Source organism: Glarea lozoyensis (assembly GCF_000409485.1).
Source record: "Glarea lozoyensis ATCC 20868 chromosome Unknown GLAREA19, whole genome shotgun sequence".
Taxonomy (NCBI): Eukaryota; Fungi; Ascomycota; class Leotiomycetes; order Helotiales; family Helotiaceae; genus Glarea; species Glarea lozoyensis.
Window position 1 is genome coordinate 700,340 of NW_007360993.1, and position 27,132 is coordinate 727,471.

At 46.1% G+C, this 27,132-nt stretch overlaps 9 protein-coding genes across 9 annotated transcripts; 3 read left to right on the forward strand and 6 right to left on the reverse strand.

Annotated features, from left to right (window-relative positions):
* Positions 1 to 1,331: 1,331 nt before the first annotated feature.
* Positions 1,332 to 1,941, forward strand: GLAREA_12761 (uncharacterized protein; the record flags this gene model as incomplete). Its single annotated transcript, XM_008083542.1, has 2 exons — positions 1,332 to 1,589; positions 1,684 to 1,941. 2 exons carry the CDS (start codon positions 1,332 to 1,334, stop codon positions 1,939 to 1,941), a joined length of 516 nt encoding a protein of 171 aa, XP_008081733.1.
* Positions 1,942 to 2,907: 966 nt separating this feature from the next.
* GLAREA_12762 (FAD/NAD(P)-binding protein) lies at positions 2,908 to 4,537 on the reverse strand (the record flags this gene model as incomplete). The annotated part of the gene is made up of 3 exons (XM_008083543.1): positions 2,908 to 3,277; positions 3,325 to 4,247; positions 4,301 to 4,537. 3 exons carry the CDS (start codon positions 4,535 to 4,537, stop codon positions 2,908 to 2,910), a joined length of 1,530 nt encoding a protein of 509 aa, XP_008081734.1.
* An 860-nt stretch (positions 4,538 to 5,397) lies between these two features.
* GLAREA_12763 (uncharacterized protein) lies at positions 5,398 to 6,988 on the reverse strand (the record flags this gene model as incomplete). The annotated part of the gene is made up of 3 exons (XM_008083544.1): positions 5,398 to 5,530; positions 5,720 to 6,252; positions 6,404 to 6,988. The coding sequence occupies 3 exons, from the start codon at positions 6,986 to 6,988 to the stop codon at positions 5,398 to 5,400; spliced, it is 1,251 nt and encodes a 416-aa protein (XP_008081735.1).
* A 658-nt stretch (positions 6,989 to 7,646) lies between these two features.
* On the reverse strand, positions 7,647 to 9,643 carry GLAREA_12764 (uncharacterized protein; the record flags this gene model as incomplete). Its single annotated transcript, XM_008083545.1, has 2 exons — positions 7,647 to 7,714; positions 7,774 to 9,643. 2 exons carry the CDS (start codon positions 9,641 to 9,643, stop codon positions 7,647 to 7,649), a joined length of 1,938 nt encoding a protein of 645 aa, XP_008081736.1.
* Positions 9,644 to 10,139: 496 nt separating this feature from the next.
* On the forward strand, positions 10,140 to 11,270 carry GLAREA_12765 (uncharacterized protein; the record flags this gene model as incomplete). The annotated part of the gene is made up of 1 exon (XM_008083546.1): positions 10,140 to 11,270. The coding sequence occupies one exon, from the start codon at positions 10,140 to 10,142 to the stop codon at positions 11,268 to 11,270; it is 1,131 nt and encodes a 376-aa protein (XP_008081737.1).
* Positions 11,271 to 13,784: 2,514 nt separating this feature from the next.
* GLAREA_12766 (Mitochondrial carrier) lies at positions 13,785 to 14,876 on the reverse strand (the record flags this gene model as incomplete). Its single annotated transcript, XM_008083547.1, has 2 exons — positions 13,785 to 14,455; positions 14,513 to 14,876. The coding sequence occupies 2 exons, from the start codon at positions 14,874 to 14,876 to the stop codon at positions 13,785 to 13,787; spliced, it is 1,035 nt and encodes a 344-aa protein (XP_008081738.1).
* An 876-nt stretch (positions 14,877 to 15,752) lies between these two features.
* Positions 15,753 to 17,456, reverse strand: GLAREA_12767 (Protein kinase-like (PK-like); the record flags this gene model as incomplete). The annotated part of the gene is made up of 1 exon (XM_008083548.1): positions 15,753 to 17,456. One exon carries the CDS (start codon positions 17,454 to 17,456, stop codon positions 15,753 to 15,755), a length of 1,704 nt encoding a protein of 567 aa, XP_008081739.1.
* Positions 17,457 to 18,431: 975 nt separating this feature from the next.
* On the forward strand, positions 18,432 to 22,607 carry GLAREA_12768 (uncharacterized protein; the record flags this gene model as incomplete). Its single annotated transcript, XM_008083549.1, has 1 exon — positions 18,432 to 22,607. The coding sequence occupies one exon, from the start codon at positions 18,432 to 18,434 to the stop codon at positions 22,605 to 22,607; it is 4,176 nt and encodes a 1,391-aa protein (XP_008081740.1).
* Positions 22,608 to 24,185: 1,578 nt separating this feature from the next.
* GLAREA_12769 (Magnesium transport protein CorA, transmembrane region) lies at positions 24,186 to 26,776 on the reverse strand (the record flags this gene model as incomplete). The annotated part of the gene is made up of 5 exons (XM_008083550.1): positions 24,186 to 25,340; positions 25,395 to 25,853; positions 25,913 to 26,024; positions 26,071 to 26,120; positions 26,168 to 26,776. The coding sequence occupies 5 exons, from the start codon at positions 26,774 to 26,776 to the stop codon at positions 24,186 to 24,188; spliced, it is 2,385 nt and encodes a 794-aa protein (XP_008081741.1).
* Positions 26,777 to 27,132: the final 356 nt, after the last annotated feature.

Below are 27,132 nucleotides of genomic sequence, written 5' to 3' on the forward strand. Positions count from 1 at the left end.
GGAGGGAGGGGGAAATAGTGACAAAAATAGATAGATTGAAATGAGAAGTAAATGTTGCGTAGAGCTGAGACTTTGATAGAAGACGGATGGGTTGATGGTTTTGTGGATAAGTAGATATGAGGAGCTATTAAATAGAGACGAGCCCGACTTTAATAGCAATCAGTAAGAATACTCGTTGGGTTTCGAGGGACGCTCCTCTAGTCACCGGTCCCTTAGTTGGAATGCTAGTGACGTACACAGATCCATTGAACATCCAGGATTCTCATTCGCAATGGCCTATAATATTTAAAGATTTATCAACCGGCCTGGCGCCACCAACTCGCCTCGGCCGACTAGGGAACTAATGAGGAGATGATGCGCCTACCAAACATGAATAGATATAGATAATTCGTAGCCTATTCCTTCCAGCTCCTGAAGTTGCCCAAGAAGAATTCCATGAGGAACTAGAGGCACGAAAGAAGATCATCTGGTGTAAATGTCTGCATGGACTTTACGCAGTCGTGTATTGTTGGTTTCCAACATACTATTTTGGGCTTCGTTGGAGAATCCCACCGCAGCATTGCCCAACATGATCTCGTTCCCGAGCTGGAATCTTTTCTCGGTGTTAGACATAATGTTTCCTTATTAGAAAATATCATATAATCTAGGTCTAGGATGTCAGTACTAGCTGGCTGCTGATGTACTGGCTATTTACCACTACTGTGTACCTAGCAAAGGACATATTATACGACAAATGGCACTCATAAGCTATAGAAACCTCGATTTTTGTCGTGATCTTGACTGGAATCAAGGAGAAATAGACGGGAAGGCTCAGTCTAGTAGTATTACCTACAATATGATGGCCGATGGTGGATGACAGTCTTCCGGTACGCTCTAGAATCACCGCCTCAGCGTGTCGCAAATCTGCTGTTGGGTCACCTGACCAAATATCCAACAGAAAATTGGGGCTGTCTCTACACCGTAACGTCGTCCTGCATTAGCCCCACTTCATCCTCCATCTCCCTTCCTCCAGGTTGCTTTGGCACGCATGGTCAAGTGTTTGCTCATTATTTAATGTCCAACTGACCCTCCCTTACTTGTCGCTCATCTATATAAACATTTGGGTCTTCCCCAGAACGGATACGCAATGACATCGAGAACATCAGTATCACTATCAACAACACCAGCAACTCCCAATTCACCCCCACCTAATACCAAGAGCAGCATATTGTCACCCTCAGATCCGTCGTCAGTACTCGCGTTAATCTTGTCTACTTCGTCTTTTTCCTGCTTGCGATTCCTTGCCCTTGCAATTCTCTCTTATCTTATTCTCTTATTCCTGGCCCACCGTCATGCGATTCAATCACCTCTCCCTCTTTTTAGCTGTGTTAGCATCTGTGGTAACCGCCGCTAGCCCCTCCCAAAAAGGAAACCCCCCGCTGGCACCCCTCAATACAAATACTGGAGATTCCGATGACTCAGGCAGTATTGGAAATTCTTCCCCAGCTAGTAGTCTCAATAGTGATGCGGATGTTATCAAGTATTACAAAACACTTTCAAAGGAGCAAAAGGCAATTGCGCTTAGCGCGATGAAGAAATCACTTAAAAAGGTCTGTTCCTCCCCCTCCTTGCGCAACATTTCCTCATTTGTCCTCTGTGATTCTATACATTTTCTATACTGATAAAAGGTTTATCGACATATAGCCGAACAGGGAGCCAAGTAATATTAAAAACATGGACGCCGTACATCAAATCATTAAAGAAGGAGGTGGCGTACCGGAGTCTGAGCCAGGGCAAGTTCAAAAGACTTCTGACAAAGATAAAGGTGCAGGCGTTTCTCCACAAAGTGGCAAGAAAGATGGAAGTGTTTCTCCAAAGAGCAACAAGAAAGATGGAAACGTTTCTCCACAAGATGGTAAGAAAGGTGCAGGTGGATCTTCAAAGGGTGACAAGGAAGATTGATGAACACACGACATGTAAACTGCCATTTTTCAAACATCGGTTTCATTAGAGTTAGGGAGGAATACTGATAGAAATTCATGACATGCATTTGGTCGTTTTCTAGAACATTTGCTAGAAACATATTTGGCGTATATTTTTTTCTCTCTAAAAGCATCGTTAAAGAGACTATTAATAGTCGGTGGGTCCTTCTCTTGCGCCCCCGGCTTAGAGTCGGGCAAAGCAAGTGACCCAGTTCAAATAGGTACAAAGTCACGATTTTTTACAAATAAACTTTCGACCTCGAAATTAATCGTCTTTTCTAAAAAATTTAAAATCCGGGTTTTTGTCGTATACCAAAAGCAGTAATTTTACACCTATTTGGGCTGGGACACTTGCTTTTCCCGAATTTTGTTTTCAAAGCCACATTCGTCCCTATAAACAGCATTATATTCCCTATACTCTTTCCCTGTTTCGAGTAAAAACTCATCTTCAGTTCTTTCACTGCAAAATATCTCAGTATATAGACCAGGCATTTTTACTCTCACAGCAAACTACTTCGAAAAAAGTCATATGTATAATGGTACTTGGGAAACATTAGAAGCTCAGCTTACACCAGGTCATGGTAGGACAGGCCAGAAGGAGGAATGTAATGGCAAATATAGGCAAAATAATAGACAAAATTCATAGTATCATGACGTTGACTCGCAATTATACTTGCGTCGTAGCCGCACGTATTGTTATCGTTAAGTGGGTCTTTAAGATATCCAGTACTTTCGTTACGTTGCTGACAACCTGTGAAGATCGAGAGTGTTGAAGCTTTTGGTTGAATTTCAATTCTATATTACCTTCGCTTCGAAGTTGAGTCAGGTTCTAGAACATTCAATCATTATTACACACATTCTCATGCAATCATTACCAGCAATTTTCTCCCCTCTCTTACCCTAAAACGCAATCACACCAACAAGACCTCTTAAGTCCCACGCCCATCTAAAGGCTCTTCCCTACATCATAACTATCCCCATTCCTAATTCCCAGCGAGCCTCTCAACCTATCCTCCGCCTCAACAACCTTCTTCGGCAACGTCGTTCCAATGCCGAAAAACACGAAAAATGCCCACTTCCATCGGAACGGGTTAATTGCGATACAAAACGTAAACCACCAGATCAATTCCAGGTAGGTGAAGAAATCAAACGCACCGGTCGGTGCAAACTTCTTGAGGAATCGAGTCATGTCGATCCAGCGTTCCATCCAGAAGGGACGGGGGCGTGTCAAGGGGTCGGAGAGGAACATGAGGAGGATGCGGGTGTAGATTCCGATGTGCCAGTTGCCGACTGTGCCGATGGCGTTTACGTAGGTGCTAGGAATTGTTAGTAGACTTGATTAACGAGAGGAAAGGGACTTTACCAATTGTTGCAGCAGATACTTGGGTGGTTTGGAGGGAAGGTCTGGAGATACCAGTTTGGTGGTGTATATGGATCTTTGAAATTGTCTTCGGGAAGGAAGTTAAGTGATGGTCTCTCATAACCGGTAGCCATAACGACGATGTCGCCTCTAATCAGCGTTTCTCTTCCTGGGCCACCAGGTGGTACTCCTTTCGCACGTTTGTTGAATCTGATCCCTTCTTCTGAAAACCCCCTGATATCTCCTCGTAGCCACTCTGCTTTTCCAGATCGAATTTTATCCATGACATCGGAATTTACCATTGGTGTGCCAGTGAAGAGACCTTTGTCTGTTGGCGCGAGATCTTCGAGATCACGGTAGAAGAACTTCCGTAGAAGGAGTTCTGGGATCCAGGAAAATATCGTCTCTCCACCAAAGATGTTGAATGATAGTAGACCATCGATGATAGGATTTCTTGGAATGATCCATTTATCGCTTCTAGCAAGAATATAAACCTTGTCCGCTTCCTCGTGAGTAGCGAATTCCAGTGCTTCGACAGCGCTTGCACCACCTCCAACAATGATCATAGTCTTGCCTTTTGCCTGCTTACCAGTAAGATTACTCGAGTGGTAGATTTCCCCCTTGAATTTTTCTTGCGCTGGAAGATGTGGCATCTTAGCATCTCCACAAGTTCCTACGGCGGCAATGATACCCTCGAATCGTCCTTCCGCAGTATTGTTGATAATCCAGCGACCCTTCTCATCTTGATAAACCTTCTCGACTTTCGTGTTGAATTTGGTCTTAGATTCCAGACCATATCGCTTCCATAGTTGAGTAATTTGAGAAACAATTTGTTGACGGTTTGGGTAGCCACCACTCCATCTCACGGAGGGATGGAATCGGTACATAACTGAATGGATCTGAAGACCGCTTGTGTTGTTGACTTTCTAAGACATAGTTAGCTATAAAATTTCGATCAGAATAAGATATGTGGTCTTACGCTCCAAATTCCGCCTAGATGTTCCTTAGGACCAGCCTCAAATATCTGAACATCGAATCCATGGCCAACACAATGAGCAGCGGCAGAGACACCGGTTAAACCCGCACCGATAATTGCAATCTTTGGACGGCCAAGCTCATTGTTTACTGGTGGTGGAGTTGGCGAGAGCAATTTGTCAATTAAGAATTGCCATATCTGATACAAAAATAGAAGCGGATGGTATAAAGGGTTCACCATCCTGCTGATTGCTCAATTGAATTGACTAAAACGGTTGTTATAATTCAGCCAGAAATAAATGGCAATACAAAATGCGAACAGTAGAAGAAATAATAAGAAATACAACCTATGTTCCTTAGTGAAACGCTGTGTCGGAAGATGCGGTTGGCCATGACGTAAAGTAGTAAACGGTTCGTGCCGGACCCCACCATGCATGTGAAAATGGACCCCCTTCCTGCCCCTTTTCAAGGGCCCAGAGAGTCAGAAGCGAGGATGCCAAAAACAAAGAAGCAATCATCATATACGTATTGGCTCGAGAGATTACTTTATCTTTCCAATTAAATCGTTACACTATGGCCTAAGCTTGGAAAATCCTAAGCGAATTCCAAAACTTTACGTTCGATGAAAACATAATCTTACAATCCTAGCTCAATACGTGTTATTCGATGAGACTCAAGATTTGACTTCGTAAGAAGCAAATAGAGTTATGAATATCGTCGCAAAACAACATCGATTGATTTCTCCATGTATAGCGAGACCAGGCATATGCCTGTGTCTACCAAGTTCGCCAGTTGGAGTTGCCTATGATTTAAGTTTTCCTCCTCTTTAGTCTTTTGCTTTAACGCTGCACGTGGATATGCATCGATTTTTCCGGCTTTTGACCTGCCTCATGAGGGTGCTGATGTACTCTAGGCGCCTGTTGAACTTTACATTCCAACTCGTCGTCATGAACGAGGCTTTCCACGCACATTTCCACTTGACCATCGTCTATCCGTCCAGCGATAATAATTCCACCACAGGCGGGATATGTGAGCGGGAGATCTAAACCCACGCATGTATATCTGCAGGTTCGAAATAAGTCGGTGGCAGGGTCTATGTGACTACGCCACGAACTCAGAATCACCGGGGTTCAATACGTGATGCTGGCTCAATGTATCTTGGCTAACGTCCCAAAGACGGATAACACCCGCAGCTCTTACGTAGGGGCTGCGTCCGTTTGGGGTAATACGACCTCTGCAAGGAGATTAGATGAATGTTGTCACTTGCTGTTCCGGTTGCCTCGACGAGAGCCCGCAACGTGCGTCGTGTATGACACTTATGTGAGTATACATATGTCTCGATCGAAAGAGATTCCTCAACAGGGAATGCCCTCCCGCTGAAGCACTTCAAAGCTGACTGACATGAGACAAGACCCAGCCATACTCTTCGATGGTCTGATGTGCTCGTTTGTCGGCCCAGCCCATGAATGGGTTCTCCCCACACTCAACTCCAGTTGGGCTTTCATCAATATTGGGCCATAGCGAGCTTTCTGAGCTTTTGGCTGCATTGGTTGTGGAGGTTGAAGATTGCTCGCTTACAAGCACGTTCGAATTGGTGGGCTTTGAAGAGTGAATTGTGTGCAACAGAGCAGTCGCAGACAAGATTGGTGTATCCTCAATTGGATTTGACAGATAAGATTGAAGGGAGGTGTCGCTACCGAGCGGGCTATCAGTCCAAGATGCAGAACCAGCAGTAGTAATGGACGAGCTGAGGTCCAGCAGCGAGCTGTTGTCCTCCGCTGCAAGCCAAGGGAGGTCTTCCATGGCACTGAAATCAAAGTTTGCACCCATTAAATCAATTGATGGTTCACTGGCTCCCATCAAGGCCCCTTGGGAAACATCAGTGATATCAGGCACCTTCTGTTGACCAGAGATTCTTGAATAAAGCTTGTTCTGGGGGCATGTCTGTGGGTCGCACTACGTTGATGATTAGCTATGCGTTCAATGATGTTTTTTTGAACCCTTTCAGAACGAAATCGCAGCCTCCTGGAATCGAAAATTACATGTATAGGAAGACTCTCATGTGCAAAGGTGGAAATGGAAATGCCAAGGATGAATGGGTACTTACAGTCGATTTTTGAGAGCGATGCTTATCGCAAGCATTTCCTCGATTCTCCGCGACTTTTCTCCGTTTGACAGGATCATACGGCTGTCTCTTCTTTTTCTCAATTGCCTCGCCATTACACAGCTGCCATGTTGACATAGTGCCACCGACCTCGAAATTAGGCTCCGGAGCCAAACTAGGTGTCGAACATCTCGACGATGCTCTTGACCTCGAAGTTGCTCGAGACGTAAGTGATGGGGTTCTTGACGACCCTCTGGATCTTTGTGGTGCAAGAGCCACTTTCCAGCTCTTCAAGAACGCGCCAGCGGTAGGCAACGGGGCAATCTCATCTCCCTTCCTCACCACCAAACTTGCCTGCAAATTGTTTTCTGGTAATTCGCAGACGAAATTGCCACTTCCTCTTTTCTCGGAGTCAAAAAATCTCTGAAGTGCTGCTTGCATCAACTGCAACTCAGTCTCAAGGGTTGGGAAGCTGTATACAAGTGCGTCTTTTAGAGCGCGCGTTCCTCTCTTCGGATCAAATTGCGGGATTCCATGTTTGTCTCGGAAAATGCGGTAAGAAGGAGTTGATATCACCTCGTCTTCCATTACGTTTATCAAGTAAAAGATGAATTGGCCCAAGTGTGGTTGAAGACATTGAAGACGGTTGTCAAATACAGATGCGGATTGCAGTACGAGAGAGGGCGCAGCTTCAACGTCTTGGCAAACGGCGACCGTTTTGGGAAATCAGCCCTCGGCTACTACTGGCCGACAGTTCCTAATACGTAGGCCAATGAGTTTCCCCAATAGAGCTGACAGGTCCGATAATGAAAACCTTAGCTACATAGACGAGAGTGGGTAATTCTCGTTAAGTTGATTTGGTTCCCGAATTGGTCAATCTGATAAGCCTTTACGTTATCTTGCCCGCCAGCAGTCCTGGCATCACTGAAATCAACTACAATCTTACAGAATTACAACAGTATTCACACCCCTACAGCTGGAAAGTGTGGGCAGAGGGAATAACAAAAATGGTCACACGTACGCGATCATCAGTCAAATATGAAACCGAGAATTGTTGTTGGTCATCGCTGACCTCATTGGCAAAATCAAATATATACCAAGAAGTCGTTCTATTTTCAACACCCAGTAAGCCACAATGCGCCTCCTCGCTCCTCTGTGCGTACACAGAAATGCAGAATCTTCGAAGTATCTATAATACACTCGCTCTCGGCTCGGCTTTTACACTCTTCCAAGGTAAATTATCCATTCAATCAATTTTGATTGACCCATAAATCTTTTGTACAAACAACCAGCTGGCAAAGAACCCAATGGAACCTATAACGAACGTTAGCTGACGCTTGACAAAGGGGGCGGAGGAAATAAAGTTAGCTTACCGGTGAGGATAAAGAATAAGAAAGAAATCAAAGCGCTGTATCCGATATACAGAACGCTTCCAGCTAGACCACCCAGTTGTAATTTTGTGATCCAATACATAAGAGCATTGGCAAAAACATAGAATGCAGATGCTCCAGCCGTCATGAATGCTCTCCAGTGCCAATGGTAGTTTTCGCTACAGAGCAGAAAGTAAACCATCAAAACCGTTACGGCTGCACAGGTGATGATCATCAGGCCATAGCATAGGAAGAGGAACCCGAACATGTAGTAGACCTTGCTAAACCATATAGAAGACATGATGAAGTAAAGTTCGACAAAGATTGCACCGAATGGCAATATACCCACCAGAAGCATAGAGGGGATAGGGCGCATATACGTTGTGCTAGGTGGGATTTGGCGTGGAATTTGGTTGGTTCGGACTGGAGGTTGAATGGCAGGCTGGCGGAAACCTACCCAACTACCCGCAAAGGATAAGGGTACGGAAATGATGAACCATATGCTGACAATAACGAGCATAGTAGTGAATGGGACAGCGCCAGAACTTTGCTTTGCCCACAAGAAGAGGTTCAAAAGGAAAAAGGTTGCGAAGACGATTCCAGGAACCATAAGTGGAGTCAAGGCGATATTGAGCTTCCAACTTTCACCACCGAAAGACTTGTAAACGCGGGAAGAAACATAGCCCCCAATGAAACCCAGTACGGTATAAAGAAGGACCATGATGGTGCCTAGGGAACCGCGGTTCGACGGTGAAAGGAAGCCGAGAAGCGCAAAAGCGATCGTAAATCCAGTCATCACGAACAGCTGTGCACCATTTCCGAGGAATACACTCAAGATAAGTGGTGAACTTGGCGTACGAAATACATCCCCATGCACAAGTTTCCATCCCGAATCTTCTTGCACACCGTCTTCAACTGCCGCCGAGGTCCCTGAAAGGTCATCGAGGTTGATCGAATCGAGACGGTTGTATCTCTGGATATCTTTTCTCAGGGTCCGAAGGAGTACAGAGACGACGGTAATAACAAGCACGATAACAATGACGGCCGAGTTAATAAGAGAGAACCAGTGGATTTTGGGGTCGAAAACGTGGAGATACTTGTCCCATCGTGTAGCCCAAGCAGTCGGAGATTCCCTCCAATACACACTGTATGTAAAGTCTACATTGGTCTCCTCAGTTTCCGACAGGGTGATTGGCACTCCTCTATTGTTGCTGTCAACCCTGCCACAATGAGCGGGGGTGTTGCCGTCCGCATGCTTCAGTCTCGAGTCTGGCTGGACTATGACACCGACGACTCTATATTCTCCTGCGGATGTTTCGTGGTAATCGATTAATATGTCGTAATGGTTGTTCAGATGCATTTCTTTCTGGTCGGCACTCCCAAGCGCAAAGCCTTGACTATAAAACTTTGTCTGCGTAACATCATCCTCAATCAACTGGCCAGCGGGTAGTCCATCCACCAACCAATTCAGCGCAAAGCCCTGGGCTATTCGTCGATTTACAAAATGCGCGGAGCTCTCGTCGTAAACTACATCACTACAAAGCGTTCTGCAGGTCTCATTCTGTGCCATCTTCAGCTCAAACGGCGACGTCCTAATACGATCGCCAAAGAGTATACTCCCCAAGCTCTCTGATACATCTTTGGGTGCCGGTTCCGGCCTGCAGAAATGAAAGGCTGGATGATAGTAATCGAAGGATACCACGGAGCGAAGCGTTCCGTCTTCTTGCGAGCCGACTGGAGTCAATCGATTGACATTTAATGGCACAAGGTCGCCGACTTTGTATGAGGTTGGCGCAACCCCAGGGAGGTAGAAAGCGGTTGATAGCTGCGGGAGCGCAAGAAAGGACGCTATAAACGCCGCGGAGGGCGTCATGTTTCTGGAGCGCATGGCAGTTTTGTCTACAATAAAAAAGGTATGTTAGTCGAGATGTGCAGATACTGGTGTGCTTCAATTATGTTGCTGTTTGTTCACAGGGGGATATAAACAGGAAATTGAGGAGCTTACGACTAGCAAACAGGCGCCAGCCTCAGAGGGCACCGAAGGGAATGAGAAAGAGTTTTTCAGTACCAGCGCATGCGTGTAAATAGGAGAGAATTCGAGTTTGACGCGCGTTGAATTTGATGGGCTTGTTGTTGTGAAATTAATTGTCGTAATCAGGGGCCGCCATTGTTTGCTGTATTCGATGCCAAATATCTGGCACCTTTCAGCAAGGCTTGTCGGATTAAGATTTCTCCGCCTCAGCTGCTCCAGCTGGCCCGGAGCTGACTGGGGTTGGTTCAAGGGTCCGTCCCGCAGCCCGCTGAAATTTATTTTTATTTTTTGCGCCCGCACCAACTTGCAAACATTGGTCTGCACTCAAACACCAAGTATGGCAGTTCAGTCCAGCTTTCCAGCTTTGCTGGAATCACTCACACAAGCCTTGGTCTCTGCTACGGAATCGATAGAGAGGACAGCGTCGCCAATTCCCGTAAAAGATGGCATTTCACTGCTGGATGTGAAAAACGAGCTGTTCCTATCCTACCTACAAAATCTGGTGTTTCTCATCGTGCTCAAACTGCGCAATCGCAAAACGACCAATTCTTCTTCTTCAGACGAAGAGACGGAAGACTTGGACAACTCGGTGGTCAAGAAGTTGGTCGAGTTGCAGGTGTACTTGGAAAAAGGTGTGCGGCCGCTCGAGGGGCGATTGAAATATCAAATCGATAAGGTTTTACGTGCAGCGGACGATGCGAAGCGGGCCGAAGATGTCGCTGGGAAGGCAAAACTCAATGTCAAGCAAGTAAAAAAGATTGTTCGGGAAGATGACTCCGAGGACGCTTCATCAGATGACAGCGACGCTGCGTCCACAAATGGCGCACCATTACTCGACGCAAACGATATTGACGACCTACAATATAGACCAAACCCAACGTCTCTCATGCGACCAACCAATGCGACGGAAGAAGATACTGGCAAATCAGAAAATGATGGTGTTTACAAACCTCCTCGCATACAGGCTACTTCCATGCCAACCACAACCACCCGTGAAAAGGCAGAGAGAAGGCCGAACAAATCAGCAACCTTGGACGAATTCGTCAGTACAGAATTATCTGCAGCGCCATTAGCAGAACCAAGTATTGGATCTACCATCACAGGTGGCGGCCGAAGAAGCAAGAGTGAACGGGAAAAGAAGGAAGAGGCTGAGAGGAAGGAGTACGAGGAAAGGAATTATGTTCGCCTACCTAAAGAAAGTAAGAAGGAACGTGCGAAGAAGCAAAAAGGAAGGGATGCTGGTTACGGTGGTGAGGAATGGAGGGGTCTGGGAGAAGGGATTGACAGAATTGAACGACTCACTCAAAGGAAAGCAGGTGAGGGAAGAAGTGTGTTGGATAAAAGTCGGAAGCGACCTACTGAGGATGGTCCCAAGAGCAGCGGTGCAGACGTTGGACAAGGATTCCAGAAACGGCTCAAGACTCTTGATGGAGGGAGAAGGGATAGAGGAAGAAAATCGCAAGGATAAATGTTACAATTCGATCCGGTTTAAATATATAAGATTCATCATCTACAATGTCTGTATGAAAATACAATGGTTAGACTAAAGAAGTTGAGACTAAGCTCTTAAAGCCCAAGTGCTGTTCGCATCTCCAATATCGATTCCCAGACAGTATTGCCTTGACCATCCCATACTTAATATATCAACAGTCCCGACTGTCCCGTGAACAATGCGAAGATATGTTGAGTACTTTATAATACATTCCCACTCTTTCAAACGCCCAATCAAGTACATCACTTAGCTACTGCCTTACACAGTTGGCACTTCGTTTTCTTAGTATAAAACGACCCCCATATTTTGAATCTTGAACAGGATGTCGATCTGATTCTATGGGACAGTATGTTCCAGACAGAAGTGAGATAATGATACTGTGCACACCCACTCTTGATTTCCCGTAGCTTATAGTTTTCTGGAACTTTTTCTCAAATAACATTCTAGCGAGTCATTTTGTTTTCCCTATCTATGCCTAAGAGGTGAGTTATGAAGCGTACGATAGCAGGACAATGCCAACAAAAGATGCGAAAGCTACCCCCAAAACATATGAAGGATAGTTTGACTCCGTATTTGTAGTTAATTTGAGATTGGAAAGCATCAACAATATGTCAGAACATTCAGCCACGGTATACTGTTAATCATCTAAAAAGGATTTCTATAGAAATTGCCTTTGGTATGGGATATCTCGGTACTGCATTCAACGCGTGTATTCACGGCCATACGCGCTTTCACGCCATCTCGCTTCGCTCGACGACGCGAACTTGCGTATCAAAAAAGGCAAAAAAAAGATCTAGAGCCCCAAAAAAGGCTCACTTCACCTAAATCTAACGTGAAGATTGTCCTGCGCAAAAATTTGAAACAAAAGAAAGTTGACTCCCTCCGGATATTATCCTGTTGACTTTATACACCTATCCCCCAGAGCTCTTGTCTTGCGACTGTCATGTTGAATCGTATAACCAGGCTGAACATATGGCGTCGCCAGGCGTCACCCTGGAAAGCTGCTCCATCGATCCGTAGAGATATCTGGTTGGTGGAAGTAAGTTGCATAATTGAATATTTAAAAGCAAAGGACCATATTCCTCTCCCGCGAAAATTCCGGGGCTTGCCGAGGCGACAGTGTATGCTGGTGGGGGACGATAACCTTGAAGACATTCACCTGGATAGTTTCGACAGGGTGTATAATGTGTTCTGGGCGCACTTCTTTGATAAAGCGGATTGGATGTCGGAGATCCTGGTATCGCGATTCGCACACAGACTGCATGACTGAATGAAAGCTGAGATAACTCTTGTTTCGATAGATTGGATAGTTTTGAAGAGGAGTGACCTAAATTTTGATTGATAGCTTGATGATCGAAGTAAATGAGGGACAACAACTGGGGGATATACTGAACAGTACACTTTTACTCAGCTTTGATATCTTTGGTAGAGATAGAGATTTAGATCTAGCACTGTCAATATGGGAAAGGTAAGAGGTCCATAATCAGCCTGGTTTGGTTGAAGACAAATAATAGATAGGAAGGATTCTGACAATGGTCGAAAGATGAAAGGTACAAGCCTTCGGAAGGTCGCTATGAATAATAACACCTAAGTGATTCACTTTCGATGAGAACAGCAGTCTATTCTCTTTGTCGCACAGTCTTCTGGCACTCAAAGGAGGAAGTGGTCGCTCGCTTAGCATTGTCCAGCAACCTGGAACATCGATTTGCGAGGTCTGAAAGCTCCATAGCGAGAAGGAACCTGTATCGAGCAGGTATTGAGGCCACAGGGGTTTTAGTAGCGACAATTCCGAGGCTTTTAACGGGCGTATTTGGGTAATGAGATGGTTGCCGGTCAAGGATAGTCTGCCTCTAATTCCAGCGCTCAGGGCCGAAAGATGATGTATTGGCGGCTTGACAGTAGAGTACAAGCCCATCAGAAAGAATAAGGTATCTTCAGCATCGAGAGGTAGTTTGTTGGTATTATTGCGTGGTTGTGAGTGTCCTGGTGGATGGATTGAAATCTCTTCTCATGAAGTGAGGTTAGAAAATACTGAGGAGGCTCTGCGGCAAGTGGATCTTCGTAAATGCAAGCTTTGTCATTCTTCACATGTCAAATGCCCCGGTTTAATCCGTGCCACCAAATGATTATATCATGTTGGATCCACACTTTAAACAATGTTTATATGTTTCAAACTGTTAATAAGTCTCAGTTATTTTAGTTTTCTCTCGTCTAGCGTGATGAGCAAAATAATTTACCAACCTTTTCATTCTTTAGGTAGCGAGGTTTCGAAGCACAAACGACATATAGGTATGGTCATCATAAGTAATGAGTATTTCAAGTCGGTTTCAAGTGCTGGATGATAAAATTGTAATTTATATGGAGTCGTAATTCTTGAGTACTATGACAGCTTTCTATCCGTGTTCCGAAAATGCTTGGTATACCAGAAAAACTCTTAATTTGTAACACTTCCACCTGTTCGAATCGTACGCAAACACTCTCGTGGCCCTTTCATCCGAACGTTTTGTTCATAAACTGATGAGCTAATTCAACACCAAGGAAAGTTGCCGCATTTGCAGGTACAGCTCTCGCAAGGGCTGGTCCAAATCCAGGAAAGAAAGCTTTGAATCCTCCATTCTTATATAACCCATTTATAACCCCTGAGACAGTTGGCTTTCCATCCATAGTTTGCAATCTGCTCTTCACTGTATCAATTGGGAAAACTGGTATCCACATCGCGACTCCCGCAGCAGCTCCCGCGCAAGTGATTGCCACCAAACTTAGATCTCCGCTCGCCTTCCCAGTGGTTGGGTCGACTGGTGTCAGCCTTCTCTTGATATATTCGTATGTCGCGAAATATGCTGCGGAACCTGGACCATCTCTTGCCAGAGTCGCAAATGAGCCTCTAAAGACTGATCGTACTCCTCCCTCTTTATACAATTGACGTACAACGTCAACACCGCCACTATATTTTGGCTTCTCTCCCGGTGCCAGCTGTTTCTGACCCTGTATTTGAAGGAGGACCTTCACTCGTTCGAATGGTGCTGTGATAAGGGTCATGGGTATCGCAGAGAAGAATCCAGCGGCGGAGACCTGTGCGACTGAAAGTTGATCATTTCTGACGGTGGAAAATCTGCGTACGAGCCCTTTACCAACATCATATCCCCAGAATGATACCGCGACTGTATCCAAATTTTAGTTAATTGATCCCATGGGCCAAGGGGATATAGCAATCTTACACATAGGAGTTACGCCTACTAAAGGCGCACTCACGCCAGCATATAAACCTCTTCTTAATCCATCTCTCGCGATAGCCTTCTTTACCACGTCAAAAGCTCCGTTGTAGACCCCCCGCTCAGCCGTTTGCAGTCGAACCTTGACAAGATCAAATGGGTGCCCAACGATTACAGCGCATACACCTCCAAAGCCCCCCGCAGCCAGACTCCTCAGGCCCTGCAGAGACTTCTGCGCGGCGACCTTCGCATCTTCTTTCAACTCAGCTTGCGATTCCGGAACTTGTGGGAGCTTGTCTGCAACCGCTGCAGGCAGCGTGTCGAGCTTCTGATTGATTTTAGCACCGGTCGAGGAGCTGGAGGACGACATGACGAGCACTGCAAGCTCAGAAAACACACACAGAGAAAGGTTGGGGGTGAAGAAGGATTTGTTTTCAAGGGAATCGGTTTCGGCGCGTGGGTGCTGGTGGATATTCAGCCGTTTCGCACAAAAGGATTGCCGAGGTGTTTTCAGAGGGAGCTTCCCCAGAATTCCCCTTGAGCGAGAGCCGAACCTTGGCTTCAACCTTCAAGCCGACCACGACGAACTTCTAAGAAACGCATGAATAATATCAACAACACTGAATATTATCGTTTGATGCACTCCAAATATTTCTCCGAGATGCGTGTGGACCTTCTATTCATTGGTCGATCTCTATAAGATACCCTGAAGAGAGCCGAGAACCGCAGCTACGGCGATCATCGTTTCTGAACGCATTAATGTTCGGTTTGGTACAGAATTTGGTAGAGTTTGGGAGAGGTGCTCGCACCTCGAGATGTTTTTTCGTGGAGAGGCTGTGTCAACTCTATAGCTCTATATCTCCAAATTCTGATCAACATTCAATTATAGGTATCCATGGCCATCCAGCGTCTCATCTGAGCCGTATTTGGCGATGGGAATCAGGAACCGCTAATCATTGGCTACATACCTACCCAGGTACCTATTTCTTGAGTTAAGTGACTCGGTCTAGAATCGTTTCTACGTAGGTAAACGTCAGGCTCTTCCCCATCGATGCATAGAAGCAAAGGGAACGCTAAATTTACTCCAGTACAGGTGTACAGTTCGTATACTATATGTCTGTCTAATTTAGGAAAAGGAAACTTTCAATTAGCAGGTGAGACAATTTCTTTGCGTTCCAAGTGTGTATTCTAGGGTGGCTAACGTCTGTCTAGTTGATTGTAGAAAATAATATCACGGGACTATAATTTAAGCTAGTGCTTCCTTCTCGTAAGATATTGCATTTTCGAATGCTGCAGTAATACCATCATACAACTTGTTCGTTTCTGTAAGCGAGCTATTTGTTCCGGTCCAAATGTTTCCGTCTTCATGTATTGGAAACAAAATCCGACGGAACTCTTCAGCGAGTGGTCTCAGGGAATAAAATTCAGGAGGAAATTCAGCTAAGATGATGCTGGCAAAGTGGTTCTTGTCCATGTCATGAGACTTGAGTTTTGCTGAATCTTCCCAACTGCCTTGATTCCATTCTCGAAGCCGGCTTGTTGGTGGTGGCAGCTCTTTGCGATTCGAGATTACTATGCGCAGAAAAACGTAAAGAAAGGACTCCAAATCATGTCGATACCTGTGTGGTCTGCATTTTAAAATCCCAATAGACATGAAAGCTCGAGTGCCTACCACTTCATTCGGTGTCCTTGGTCCAACCATTAAATTCATTGCCACATCAAGATCTATCAATAATCCTTTCGGGTCCCCCTCTTGTTGAGGTTCCGCGATGATGATATTACTCGCAGCCACATCTTGATGCAAAATTTTGGCGTCTTGCAAGAGTGACCTGTGGGCTTTGACAGCGTCTCGAAGGACTTCAAGCAATTCCAGGCGGTTCTTGAACGTTTCGAGAGGTCGACCCGCAGGAGAAGTAACTATGCAGGTAAAAAATCGATTCTCGAACGGCTTCGTTGTCTCTTCTGTTTGATTGATGATACCACCGGGAACTGATCCCTCCGTGACGTTCTGGCTTGACCGTAGCTTTCGATATGTTCCAATCTGCCTGCCCTGGCGGAGGCTTGCTGTCTGATCTATGGATCGATCGTAGTCAATTGAGACAACTCCCCACACACTATTTTGTTTAGCAAGCCATAGAAACTCCTCCTCGGGCCGCTTACTCGTCGGACGCCACTTGAACTTGACAACATAGTCCCACTGCTTCGATTCGGTTCTTTTCGCGCGGTAACAGGTGGTCCCCTCACCGACAATATCCTGTGAACTGGCGATTGGTTGATCTTCCAAATACAGATTCTGAACTGAGGACTGTAAGGAAATGTTGATTGTTATATATCTACCCACCGCATCCACTTTGAGAATATCACTTATTCCTAGATCTTTCTCCGTCATAAAGCAGAAACTAAGAACAAGGGCAGAGAAGCGCGAGAAATGATCCTGCCAGTTGAATCCATCACCACAGTATATCCCGGATCGATCAAACGTCCACAGCTCAACCAACGATCTCCGTATATACAAGGCATGCAGGTACAGGCGAGTGGGCTGGCTTGCAAAGACTTGTTGCGCATGTCTGCACAGCAACAAAAGACCGTCCCGATACTTAGTCAACCCATCAAGACACATGTGACCTACAGCATTAATATTACACCAATCAGTTTCGGCAGTCGCATTGAGCGATTGTGAGCGAGTGAGAAGTAGAGACACGCCGATATCAAAGTGGCTGGTGTACCACGAGTTGAGTGGACAAGAGAGTCGGCTGTAGGGAAAACTTGAGAACCATCGAGGTAGCTCGTGAGGAGAAGGTGCCCTCGAACACAGATTGAGATCCTCAACTGCCCTGGCCGAACTTTCAGTCACTGCGGTTCGAAAGAAGCTGGCGTTGCGGGCAGGAGTCTCCGGGCCATGGATGAATTCCTCCACGTTCTGAAGAATATCATCTAGTTCTTGAGTCATGGTTCTAGCAACAATGGTGCAGATAAGAAGACGGCCTAAAATACGGTGTTTTGATCTTCGCAGTCTTTGACAGGGACCTCAAAGAGGTGCGAGTTTACAAACTGTTAGACACGTTGACCCATGTTCCGATGGCTGATCGAGAAAGTTTCGACTGCCGACAAGAATGAGGTGTTCTGCCCAGGTGCAAGCGGTCACCTCAACCGTGGTTTTGAGGTGGTTGGTTGTGTCGTTGTGTCAGGCCGTTTTTCTATAGCCGAAGTTTACCCGTCCCCGAAACACAGTCCGGTGCGGTCCGGACCTGACTGACACATGGCGGCCAGCGTTAGACAGCGATACTAGCGCACCCTTGCCAACGGTCTTCCAGCACTTTATATGATTGCAATTCTTATTTCCCTCTCTCACGATTCCAGGCCTGCCCTTGAGAATAAGATGATTCGGGCAGCAGTATCCATCGTCACACTATCATATGTCATCTAAGAATATCTCCACCGCGTTACAAGTTCCCCCCACGAGTCGGGTCGCATTGGGTAAAATGTGGTATTATACCTAAGGATGGGTGGGTGGTGGCCAGCGAAGCTACCATGGTACGCACCACGATGCAGAGAACGAGGCGAGCCAGCTGCACGTTGAGAATAGCATCAAATGAAATCCGACCACCACCACTCTTCCTCCCACCGCTCCAAACGGCTGCAAGTGCGGATAATATTCCCGCCATACTTGCGCTCCAGAAACAGCGGGAGCGAACCAGGGCGGATCCTGAACAACGCATACGCTGTTGTTCGGTGATCAATCACGCATGAAAAACGAAAAACCTAGCGAACCTATACTATATCCACGCTTTTATAGGTTGCGCCAATCGACCTGGTTCGCAAGGCACGGTGAGTCTGCAAGAAGCATCAATAGTCGTAAGAAAAGCTCTTCTGTTCCTTCTTCTCACATCGACTGTCTTTTCAATGATTTCTGTCCCGCATCACCATGTCGCCTAACTCTCGTCCCCCTTTAACCTCGCGCATCAGAGCCAGCTTCGAAGGAAAACGTACCAAGTCCGAGGTGACCAGCCCAACCACGAATGGCTTTGTCTCACAGGATCCAGAGGCGTTTCGAAACGCTATCGATGCTGCCATCAACAGCGAGTCCTTCCAGAATGCCATTGCTGCGAACTTGGCCCGAATAATAAAGCCTTCCATCAAGGATGCGCTCGATACTCTGCAACCGCTGGTCGAATCCGTCTATTCCCACGAGGTGCTTCTGCGAAAGACAAACAAAAGCGTGGAAAACATACTCTTGCGTATTGATACACATAACACTCGAAATGGCGGAGAAATCACCCCTCGAACTCCACGAAGTCCGAGCAGCCCGACTGGGTCGGGAGATTCGTCAGGTCTCCAAGATATCGAGCAGTTTAAATCGTCGCTGGAGAAGAACAACAAGCGGATGGTGACTGGTATGGCTGAGCTTTCGCATGCGGTGGAAAATAACAACAAGAAAATACAAGACGTAGTGGAAGGAATTGGCAGTTTGCAGTCTACTTTAGCGCCCACCAAAGACAACCTCGAATCCCTGAAGTCGCATTCTGAGCAGTCGGTCACCACTACAGCTGTCGTACAGGCTCAGTTGGATCAATTGAAGTCTGATCTGGGACTGGTCATCGAAGCTGTTGGGTCAGATCTTGGCAAAAATGTTCACTATCTCAATCAACAAGTTGCAGACCATCATACTGTCGATGCCAGTCATATAACCAAGCTCAACGACATATCCACAGATATAATAGCTATCAAGAGCCAATCAGACATGCGTGACAAGCTGGAAACCCTTTCAGCGGGGTTCACTTCATTAAAATCTGCCATTGAGAATGGTCTGACCACAAGTAACGATAATCTTGTAGCTCTCGGATCTCAAATCAAAAGCATATCAGATGCCGTGGGAACTCACGGGGGCGTCCTTTTTGAGATCAAAGCCCAGAGCGGAATGCCAGAGCTCTTAGCTGCGGTTCAGCAATCCAACGAAACACATGCATCTCATGCTAGCTTGCTAGGCGAGATCAAAGAAGCTTCCTTACGATCGGCTTCGGAGCCAGCCATAACTTCTTCTGGTGGAAACTCCGAGGAACTGGCTGCCTTACAAGCATTGAGGTCTGATCTCGCTGCCCTCGGAGGGAGTATTGAAGTTGGCCTTTCGTCACACAGTCAGGATCTCAGCGGTGTAGGCTCCAAAGTCGACAGCTTACTGTCGGTCGTTGAGACATTTCGTAGTGCAGACCGGAGTGCTGATATACTTGCTGCTGTTCAGCAATCAAACCAACACCATACTTCACATGCGGAGGCTCTCGTAGATCTCAAATCAAGAGCAGCTGACAGTCCAGCTTCAAATGTGCCTACTTATGACATTGATTTTGCAGCCTTGGAAGCTCAGGGCGCAGAGATATTGGCTGGAGTAGAGAAGTCGAATGAAAACCACATCTCCACCGCCAAAGCTTTAGAGGAGATCATCTCCACCAGTGCTGCGGCGTCCGCTGCGCCAAATCCCTACGAGAATCATTTCGCAGATTTAAAAGCAGGCATCACTTCTGTTCAGGGTGCATTGGCCTCCCAGTCCGGCAGTCTAGAAGAGATAAAGATGGCCAGTCTCTCTACCAGTCGGGAAATCGTTCCTGTCGAAGCGAGTGGTCAGACTCCCGGAGACCTTCAGATAGAAATTGGCACTGTCATCGATAAGCTCGACAAACAGGCGGAGCTTCTGAACGAATTAAAGGACGACGTGAGTGCTGAGATACTCACTGCGTTGCATGATGTTGGCCAGGCTCAAGCAAGTCACAGTACACTTCTGGCGGAGATAAGAGAAGCCGATGTTAGCGACGAGATCCTTACCGCTCTTCATTCATCAATGGACGCTCATTCCAGCCATAGTGCAGATTTGGAGGAACTCAAGACGAACATAATCAATCCTGTTGATGAGACGAAAGATAATAGTTCAGAAGTACTAGGAGCTCAAGTTTCCGCTCTTGCTCTTTCTTTGGATGAACACAAGGTTATTCTGACAGATATCAAGGATGCTACGCATGCCTCGAATGGATCTCACGCAGCTCATGCCATAGTACTGGAGGAGCTGAAGGCTGATCAATCACGCGATGTGAATAATGCTGACAGTCTGCCCAGCCAAGATGATGCAGCCATTGTGACACATCTAACTTCGATCATGAATACACTCGAAGCTCAAAATCTATCATTAGCAAAAATTGAAGAGCTGAACGCAAGTACGGATGTTCTCACAGCTGTCACAGAAAGTCGCAAGACCATCATTTCGACCCATGATCTATTAGATTCTCATACCACACTCCTCGAAACAATACGTAACGGCCAAGCTCACGAAATTATCTTAAGCAATGTGTCGGAATTGAGAGCTGTGGCAGATTCTTCGAAGTCCGGTATAGATTCACAAGCGGCTTTAGTCAGAGAATTGCAGGATGAGATGAAGAACTCCCACTCCGCTCTTGCAACTTCCATCAGCGCATTGGCCTTTGGAGAGTCATCTAGTCCAGCTGCTGCACATAGCAACAATGACAGGACGACGGAGGTTCTCGAAGAAGTGAAGGCTGTGCGAACTCTGGTTGAGACTTCATCGGCCTCGATCGATACTACAAAGGACATTGTGACCACGATTGCGTCTCAGATAGAGATCAACCATACTACAGTCACAACTAGTGTAACAACTCTGAGCGATGAATTAAAGGCAGAAATGGATGCGACTGGGACACAGCTTTCTGACAGCGTCGCTGCTCTAAGCGGCGACCTCCGAGCAATCGACATAAGCATTGTGAATGGTAGTCTCGCGCAATGCTCTAGTGAGATCAAAGACTTGACTAGAGAAATCGGGGCTCTCAATGAAAACGCCCAAACAACTGGTCATGATGTGGAAGCTCTCAGATCCGGCGTTCACTTCAATGAAATGGGAATTGAACAGTTGAAGGAGCACGCTGCCTCCAGTGTGAGTGGTGCCACCTTGTCCGAGGGCGCTTGGTTTAAGAAATCCTCACCTACTCAGTCTTCAGCAATGGAAGATAAATCATACAACTTTTTGTCCCCAGTGCCCGAGGAACAAAGTCCAGCAAGAGAAGAGGCTCCTGAAATTATATCTGAGAACGCCGAAAGTGCTCCGAAAGCCGAATCGACAATTACCGAAACTATACCTGGTCCCATCGACAGAGTGTCCTCTGAATTCGACGAAGCCCCGACTGCAGAATCTGCAACTGAGCTTCCAGCTAGTACCAAGGAGAACAATACATCGGTAGAACCTTCTCCTGTCCCTGAGATCGACGAAGATGCGACGAAGGGAGAAAGAGATGTAATCGAGGATGATCAAGACATTCAAAGCGTCCAAAGCGTCCAACACTTACCGGTTGACGTGGTCGAAAACGAGGAAGCGCTACAGGCGACGGATGATAATGAAAACCACGCCGACGTTCCTGGTCACCAAGCTCATTCGATCGACATGAATTCGCAAGCCGAAATAGAAGCAGCTGTCGAGACCCAGATGGAAGTCGAGGAAAAGTTACCTTCGGCCCAGCCCATTTCTGATGAAGACGACCCTTTTGAAGAAACGCCTGTAGATGATATTAAAGACACAGCAGATACTTCAGACACGCCAAAATCCCCAGTCTCTTCTATTTCAGGCGACATCGGAAACGAGCCTGTGTTGGGATCAAAAACTGACCAAGTGCCACTAGACGCAACTGAAGAGGAATCCGAGTTGCCTGGGCAGCCGCTTTCATCAGAAACGATCACTATAGCCGACGCCAATCCATCACAAGACGAAACACCTGCGGATGAGCCTCCGATGACTGATACGATGGCCGGCGAAGACACCGTGCGCCCTGGGTCTCCTGTATCGTTACAGCCTAATGTACCAGATGCAGATGAAGCTGAATCTTTTGATGTTGCTTCTCCGAACTCGCCTTCCTCCCCAACGGAAGCTGGTTTCGAATCGGCATCTGCGTCGACAAGTGCATTCGCATCGCCAAGCGGCCCTCTGTCTCCCCTCTCGCCGACAGGCAAGAAGGGGAAGAAGGGAAAGAAAGAGAAGAAAGAGAAGGCGCCGAAGAAAAAGAAGGAGAAGGTGCCATTTACGATGGATGGAGACGAGCCTGATGAATAGTACGCCCGTTTCCTTGCTAGTCGACATATTGGTAGTATGGGTGGCATGAGAATCTCATCCTGATTATGGAAATCACGGCGTATAGTGGGCGTCTAACCGAAAGTTGGGCCAGGAATAGGACACTGCTAAAACCGCAGAAATTCTTTATTTTTTTTCTTGGGACATGTTCTGTATCCAGAATTTTCTTGGTCATTATCACCGTCGACACCCACTCGGTTTTCTTTAGTCCGTATTTATCATATCAGACTCGACGTTCTGATTTCTTATTGGTGTATACCGATTTGCAGCCTTTTTGTTTCTTTTCTTGAATATACCATGCCTTGAGACATATCTCGGGAATCATTTAGGGGGAGCAAAAGATGATGCCAGGATGGCATCGCATAACAACAGACTGCTTCTAGTGTTTCCATTTCCTTTTTGAGGTGTTAGGCTTGTATTCGCTTCTTCGTCGTTATCTCTGATATATATTTTTTGGTTGGAATGATTCGTTTGTAGTTGGCAGTACAGGGTTAGAGATGGGACCGTGAAGGGGCCGGGGAGTAGTAAATACAACTTTTATCAAAGAACTCAACTTCTGTCTTAGTGAAATGGCTACAGGCCGCTTGAGAACAATGCAGTATCATCACTGTGTCAGAAATAAGATCCTTTCGCTATGAGTGTATATTACGATACGACAAATGCTGGGTCTACCTCCTGCTGTTTGTTTAGCAAACAATTGATTTAGGGCTCCGCTAAATCTAAATCGCCTTTTTGATAAATCTCAATCGTTATATGATATACCGAATAAAGCTCTAATAGTAAGGTACAATTCTATTAGAATTCTATCGTCTATAATATATTTACTATATATAGTAGTTATTAAGTATCTAGGTAGTAGCGCCAATTAGGTACCGTAAAAAAAGAGTAGATATACAGAATATCTTAGTTTACTCGAAAACATTTATTTATTGTTAACTTTAAAACTCTACGTTACAGTTATTAGAGATTAAGAGTATTTGTATAAATAGTTAACTTTAATATTCTATAATAAAACTTTAAGAAAAGAGAGACAAATAATAAGAGAGTACTAAAAAATTATACAACGATTGAGATTTATTAAAAAGGCGATTTAGATTTAGTAGAACCCTTGATTTATCACTAGTTATTTATACACCGGCTTGGACAGCGTGTCTTTGGAGCCACCTGTTCAAAGCATTTCTCTGGCTTTTCCTACTGTGAGTGGTCTTGGTTGGACGAACGCTTTATCGAGTGAAACCGAATTACCAAATTCTTTCATACGATTCATATTTCTGCCTCTCTGTCGATTACATTTGCCCTCGGCTTTCACGCTGTGCAGAATGCCACAGCGAGTTTGGTGAGTAGAATACTAGAAGCTTTTAATCTCACTGGCTCCAGATAAAGCTTCTGCGATGGTTCACTTCCTCCAGAAAGGCAAAAGAACTTACGGTTTTATAAGACTACCAAGTTGAGCTACTTGTGATACCATTTCACCCCCATTCATCATATCCACACATGGGAAATGCTACTAGAAGAAATTAAATCATTTAAATCGTAATTCGTATATGCTAATGCTCGCTATCAAACAGTACTGCCTTTATTTACAACCTTCCCATTATTCTTGCCCTTAAGTCTTCCCCAAAGTGACGCTTGCGGTTTCCCAACATCGTTATGCAGAGCATCATTTGGTCTTGTACGTTGGTTGATCTCGCTCTCTGGCAAAGGCATTTTGACATCAGTAAGCTCTTGATTGCCCACGCTTATCCCTTGCGGTATCGGAGCTTTGACATCAGTAAGTCTTTCATCTCCGGTTTTCGTTCTCTCCGGCGGTCGTGGTCTTGTTTCTAAATTAGTTGCGAACGCGAACGATATCGCGCGTCTGGGACTCGGTGTCCTTGGTTGGCGGGGTTCCAAACCAGGGGAAGTGACGAACTGGCCACTCCGCTGTATCATGCCTTCCCTTGCACTCATACTTCTGCCTGTGCCTTCAATCTTGTTTGGTCGTCCCTTCCGTTTTACAATATCTGGCTCAGCTTCGGATTCGGAGGTCAGACTCTCGCTTCGCTCGATCCGTCTTGTACGTCTCTTCCAGTGCAAGTACGATGACACGGTCTTGGCCGTGTTGCGCCAGAATCTCATCCCAGCATACGTATTCATGGATCCAACGAGAAGGAAACATGGTAGGCAGACTGAGGCGAGAACCACGCCGAAAGGCCAAAAGTGAGGTTCTGTCGACATATTCGTCATTCCAAATACCGACGTTACGAAGGTTAGCGGCAGAAAGAAGATGTTGACCAGAGTCAGGAGACGAATATTGATTCCTTGGTTCACTGTTATCTCAGCCATTTCTACACTTTTACGGCTTTCAAGCACGCTCGTTCCGGAGAATAGGTTGTCTCGAAGATCACGAATTTCTTTACGCATTACATCGTTTTCAGAGATGAGATTCTTGAGACGTTTTATCTCAACCGTAAAGTCCTTACGGAGAGATGCCATACGCTTCTTAAAATAAATGTTTCGAGCGGAAGTGTCGTCAGAGAGAGGCCAGAGGGTCGGATGTTGACCAGACCAGACGGAATCGGTAAATGTATCTTCGTATGCATCGATGATCGCTTTGATGGATTGATTCATGGTTCCGAGGGTCTGGAAAGCCCAAAAATAGCGCCTCGAATAAGTGAAAGCCGCATCTTCGAAGAGTAACCGATCCCTTAGATCGCCATTAAACATAAAGTCTGCCTGGTTTTAGGTCAGTATGTATAATCACAAGAAGAAGGAAGAAGTGTTGATTACGGGTGGGGTGATAAGTTTTCCAATCCGCTGACAGATCTCGTCGAACCTCTTTTCAGCGTCCTTAATCTCTACCAATAATGTATGCAAGAATGCCTCAGGGCCGTTAACATAATGTTTCGTGGCATCATGACTTCCGGTGTTACTTTTCCAATCCGGGTAGCATTCGATATTCAATACGTGCCACGGACTCCATGGGCTATATACATAGCCATATTGCGTCTTGGCTCTTCTTGCACTATTTCGGAGTTTCTTGATTGGGTCCCCAACCAGCGCAAGAGCAACTATCGAGGAACAACGTGTGATTGCGATGTGCCCATCCGGACGGTCCTTTTCGCGGTCAGACTGTTGCCATGACATTGGTTTGCAATCATCACCTATTATGGTGAAGAATTCAAAGGAAAAGATAAATGACTTTTGTTTAATGGGATCCTTATGGTAAGCACGCTTCATCATGTATGCCTTGGTTGACTGTTAGTCTGTGTCGGGATTTAGAAAGAGAGAAGATAAATCGGCTTTACAGTAGTAGTTTCTTGCAAGACTAGGTGCTTGAATATCTCATCCATATCGAACACATTACTCATCGCCAAATGAACGGCTCCGAAAACGATTGGTGATGGCTCTCGAAGGATCCTAGTTAGATTAGCACTAAAAGCATTTCCATAGTTCGGAGACCTACGTGATTCTACCAACAGCTTTTCTCAGCCTCGAGTCGTCCATGTTGATATCCTGTTGCTGTTAGCTGAGCAGCTTCGAGCGTTGGTCACGTGCCGTACCTTTATCAAACGCCAGACAATCTGGTCCTTCGGGACGTCTTTGAAAGCAGCATTTGGGCCATGAAGAGGTAAAGGCGTCCCGTCATTTCCAACATCAAACACTTGGTACAGAGAATAATGGGCGCCTTCCTCTCCCGGTCTCTGGCCTGGTGGGAAGAGCGTTGAGCCTGCAACAGCTCCATGCTTCAAGCGGCCAGTCCTCGTGAAACAACTCTTCAGTATGGCGGTCGAGTACTCGTCCCAGGGATATGATACCATGTGCGTTCGTAACTCTTCATCACTCAGGGAGGATTTTGCAAGGGGATCCTGCACGAACAGAGCCTCGTCGTCTTCCGAATCCGACGATGCATCTCCTGAAATGAAAGACGTCTTCTGCGACGGATTGATCGAGATGCCATCCCCATTGCTCACGGAGAGACGGGGCAATCTATGGGCTCGTGGCGACGACGGTGCTAAGGTGGGTGAACCAAGCAAGGTTGACGTCGGCGCAAGCGACGGAATTGAACCTGCGGTGACAGCCTGGCGTAGGGCGTCATGAAGTTGTTCGAGGGTAGTCAGATATGCGTCTCGCTCGGCGTTCAACTTTTTGAGTAACTCGGCTGTCTCCATTGTGTGACATTTTCAACCAACGTTGTACAGGGAAGAAGTGAGGATCCATCGCAACGAAATTGAGTTCGTTGATGAAGTGGAAATGATTGTAAAAGTGGAAACCTGCTTGGCAGTGTGGAGGTAAGTAAGCTCAAGCAAATGTTTGGGGGCGTGGCAAGGTGCAAGGCTCCCGGGGATAAAGCCTTCTTGGTCATAGCATCAGGTTACTCGCCACGATGATCAAGATTCATTTGAATTTGACTTTGATTAGTCGCTTTGTAATATTCAACTCGGAAATATTATTAAAAAAACAACAATTCTATCGGGCAGAGACACTATTGTGTATCTACACTTACCTGGTCAACCCTCCTGCGAAT